Source organism: Tasmannia lanceolata, unplaced genomic scaffold (assembly GCF_043159265.1).
Source record: "Tasmannia lanceolata isolate RefF3 unplaced genomic scaffold, GAP_Taslan_0.1 ptg000007l, whole genome shotgun sequence".
Classification (NCBI taxonomy): domain Eukaryota; kingdom Viridiplantae; phylum Streptophyta; class Magnoliopsida; order Canellales; family Winteraceae; genus Tasmannia; species Tasmannia lanceolata.
In genome coordinates this window covers 17,947,948-17,952,288 of record NW_027518684.1, presented here as the reverse complement: position 1 = coordinate 17,952,288, position 4,341 = coordinate 17,947,948, and the positions used below count along the sequence as shown (strand labels likewise).

Sequence of the window (4,341 nt, the reverse complement as noted above, 5' to 3'; positions counted from 1 at the left end):
CCTAGCAAATATGAACAAAGAGGGATCTGAAACCCTAATTTTGGATGGGGGTTTTTCAAATAACCCAAATGTACAGAGAGGGATTTGAAACCCTAAATCTGAGAGAGAAATAGAGAGAGGACGAGGTTTTTGGCCGAGACCCTTCGCAGTACGCATTCGCCCTGTTATAACGTGAATAGTGGGGGCGAATGAGTAGGGCTGCAACTCGAGCCGGGTTTTACCCGACCCGCATCGACCCGACCCGAAAATAACCTGGGTCGGGTTCAAGTTTCATGGGTTTCGGGTCGAGCCGGGTTGAGCATTCAAAAGCCCGCATGAATCTCCGGTCGAGCCGGGTTTGAAGGGGCCCGACCCGACCCGACCCGACCCGACCCGAGTTACATAAGTTATAGTATGTACATTTTTTTCTATTGTTAGTTACAAGTTAAAAGTGAAAACCCACGCACCCACTGTTATTGTATGTGAGTGTAATTTCTGCTTCTATGAGTTGAGTTGATTCAGCATTGTTTGATTGTAATTACAACAATGTTTGATTACGGCATTGTTTGATTCAAGTGTAATGTGAGTGTAATTTCTACTTCTATGAGTTGAGTTGCCTTGCCAAACAAGAATTTTCCTTAAAAAATTGCGTCAACGTGAAAAAACCCGACCCGACCCGAACCGACCCGAGATTTATCATGGGTAGGGCCGGGTTTGGGAATCGTGGGTTTTCCGAAAAAAAACCCAACCCGACCCGACCCGAGATATTTCTCGGGTAGGGTTGGGTTCTCCAAAACCCGACCCGCCCGACCCGAGTTGCAGCCCTACGAATGAGTATTGCAGCGGGGTGAAAATATCATCGCCAAAATAAAATAAAATTGGATGAATATATTTTGAATGAAACGAAGAAATTTTGAATGAAAAAAATTTTGAATGAAAAAAATCTAATCGATGAAATTTTTTTAAGGAAACAATTTATCAATGAAAAAAAAAATTAACATAAAAATTTTCAATGAAACATTTGTCATCTAAAATATTTCCAATGAAAAAAAATTTCAATAAAAAACTTTCAATCGAAAAAAATTCCATTAAAAAATTGCTTTCAAGAATTTTTCAGTATGGTTTCTTCCGTTGTAAACTGGACAATCGAAGGTTCACATTCAAGGAAGGTTGAGCAAGCTTTCAAAGCCACTCTCATGGCCATACAATTGGTTTTTAAAATTTTCGATTGGGTGTAAATTTCACTGATTCGAAGTTGAATTGACTAAGTAATAGTCATTTAATCAGAGTTAGGTGAGAAATTAGTTCGTCGAAAACGATGAGTTTTACCATATCTCTCATAACTCTAAAAATGCTTGAAAATTTTCATTGACATTTCTTTTATTTGAAATGAGACTTTGAATCTTCGATTAAGTGAAAATTTCACTAAATTCGAAGTTTAATTGATTGAGTTATAGTCGTTCAGTCTGAGTTATGCATGAAATCAGTTCGTTGAAAACAGACGAGTTTCACCATTTCCGTAACTTTCAAAATACTTTGAATTTTTCAGTATTTTTTCTTGCATTGTAAACTAGGCTTCAAAATCTTCGAATGGATATAAATTTCACTAAATTCGGAGTTTAATTGACCGAGTTATGGTCGTTCAATCATAGTTAGGCTAGAAATTAGTTCGCCAAATACAGATGAGTTTCACCTTTTCCATCATAATTTGCAAAACACTTTGCATTTTTTAATGACATTTCTTTTGTTTGAAACTAGGCTTTGAAATCTACGATTATGTGCAAATTTCATGGAATTCAGAGTTGAGTTGACTTAGTTATGATAATTCAATCAGAGCTCCTAGAAATTAGTTCACCAAAAACAGACGAGTTTCACCACTGGCGTCATAACTCTCAAAATATTGGAAGTTTTCACTGACGTTTCTCTTTTTTGAAATCTTCACTTAGGTATAAATTTCACTAAATTCAGAGTTGAGTTCACTGAGTTATGGTCGTTCAAAGTCTAGTTTCAAACAAAGGAAATGTCATTGAAAATTTTCAAGTGTTTTGAGAGTCATTCGATTGGGGGTAAATTTCACTAAATTTGGAGTTGAATTCACCCAGTTCGTCAAAATTAGACTAGTTTCACCATTTTTGTCATAACTCTCAAAATACTTGAAATTTTTCAGTGTCGTTATTTCCTTCATTATAAACTAGACTTCGAAATCTTAGATGGGCTATAAATTTCATAAATTCGGTGTAGTTTTTAGTTTTGTTCAACATAAATTGAGTATACCAAATTTTACGCTCAATTTTAAGTGGAAAATTAGTGTAAAATTTGTTTTACCCCCATTTTAGATAGAAAGAAACTGGGCCACAAGAGAAATTTATCCGAGTGAAAGTAACAGCTTTAAGGATGGTAATGCAAAGGTAAAAAAAAACAAATGTCAGCCTTCCAAAGTACTTTTCAGTATCCATATATATTAACAAATCTAAACACCGAACCACAAAATCTTGATAGGCATCACTACATTTTATTGACCATTTTATTAGCAGAAAACCATCACCAGGGAAACGATACATACATATAATTAAAACAACACTGCTTTCTCTCTTTCTCACATAGAATATAGGTTTTCGAGACCCCAAAGCATAGCTACTATAACTTGTCTTAGTCCACATCTCGAATCTAGACATAAACATCAGGGTTGGCTTGCAGGTATGCTTGGACGGCCTTCACCATTCCCTCATTGCCTTCCTTCATCTTAGCAATCTGATCGTGGGTCAGCTCGCCATCAAGAGTCTCATACTCAACTTTCACCTTTCCCACACAACTTCCATCTCCAGTAGGCTCCAACTTCATGTAAAAAGAGTACCATTTCACAATTAAACCAACAATTCCCCCTTCAGTGACAGTGTATTTGAACTCGTAGCTCTCATCGTTGAGGACATCGATGCGATCCTTCATGTAACTAAAGTCCTTAACAGCTACAAATTAACACAAGAATATTAGTCTATTGCTAATCCCCTATCTGATTAATAAACCTCTAGCTTAAAAACAGTGTCTTCATAGTACTCCAGTATTTTTAATAAAGTACTGTAGGGCCCACTCCATCAATGTTCCAAACCGTCCATTTGTTGGGCCACAACGTAAATAGGTTGTGCCCAAGAAATCATTTAATTTCCATCGGGTGATCCTAACCCTTTGATCTATGGAGTTTTCCCTAATGTGCAGTCCCTCTATAGATCAGAGGCTTTGGATCATCCTATGGAAATGATTTATAGGGCACAACCTATTTACGTTGTGACCTTACAAATGGAGGGTTTGGATCATCCAATGGAGTGGTCCGTACAGTATATTTTAAAAAATACAGGACCATACGGCCGCACACCATATAAAACCTTCTCGAAAGCGAGATTTTACATGCTAAATGGGTGGAAATGCTTGTGTTGGGGGTATGGCCCTTGATATTTGATCCAACAGCCGCTGTCTTTAAAAAGCTGGTGTTGGATCAAATATCAAGGGTGAGCATGTCCGCCCACTCATCATATAATTTCTCCTCCAAATCAAACAAAAAGAAAGTGAATTACCAAAGCAATATATCTTAATGGGCCTTTAAAAAAAATCGAACAAAGGAAAGGATAATTTTAGATATCCATTCATAAAATTTAAAATGAGGGTGAGCCTTGGCGCAAACGGTAAGGTTGCTCCACCGTACATCTAGCCCTCCACAGACCCCACAATGGCAGGAGTCTCGTGCACTGGGCCACCCTTTCATAAAATTTAAAATATTTCCTAACAATGATGTTGCCAAACCTTCAGAGAAGTTGAACTTCTTCACGGTGCCAACACCCCCATTTCCTTCAAGGACCTCGATGCTTGTTATGAATTCAGGAACGGCCTTAGGGAGTAGGTTGTGCATGTCACAGCTTGCCTTCCATAGCCTTGCAGCAGGGAAAGTGTAAGTGACCTCATCGGTGTAGCTCCCAACAACCATGGTTCTAGTAAATATAAACACAAGGAATTGATATAGGAGAAGATGATAATGAAAGAGGTTGTTGAGCGAGGGGATGAACTGGGAGATGATATTTATAGATTAGTTGAAGGACAAGTGGGGTGTAGTCCATTTTTATCCTCATCCCATCTATTGAAAGTTTTCATACGGTACAAAAGTCTCTGTGGTTTTGAATATAGGATGAGTGTTGGTGCATATGGTAGAATGCATTAATTTCTAAGAGATGACTTTGTCAAAATAAAGATAAGAGCACCCCAAATTTCAAAACACTAGTGCTTGTAGTTTTCAGGACAAGTGGAGAGTAGAGACATCTACTCTCCATAATCAACTCCGTCAATGGAGACCGGTTCGATTAAACAAAACCTTAT

At 37.7% G+C, this 4,341-nt stretch overlaps 1 protein-coding gene across 1 annotated transcript; it reads right to left on the bottom strand.

Annotated features, from left to right (window-relative positions):
* Nucleotides 1-2,404: 2,404 nt before the first annotated feature.
* On the bottom strand, nucleotides 2,405-4,062 carry LOC143882152 (pathogenesis-related protein 1-like). The gene is made up of 2 exons (XM_077385596.1): nucleotides 3,775-4,062; nucleotides 2,405-2,945 (listed from the first exon to the last, which is right to left on the bottom strand). The coding sequence occupies exons 1-2, from the start codon at nucleotides 3,953-3,955 to the stop codon at nucleotides 2,647-2,649; spliced, it is 480 nt and encodes a 159-aa protein (XP_077241711.1). The 5' UTR covers nucleotides 3,956-4,062; the 3' UTR covers nucleotides 2,405-2,646.
* Nucleotides 4,063-4,341: the final 279 nt, after the last annotated feature.

Excerpts from the sequence above, each read along its gene's own strand:
- LOC143882152 (XM_077385596.1), bottom strand. The coding sequence starts at position 3,955 with ATGGTTGTTGGGAGCTACACCGATGAGGTCACTTACACTTTCCCTGCT. Across the intron at positions 2,946-3,774 it reads GAAGTTCAACTTCTCTGAAG|CTGTTAAGGACTTTAGTTAC; the intron begins GTTTGGCAACAT and ends GTTAATTTGTAG.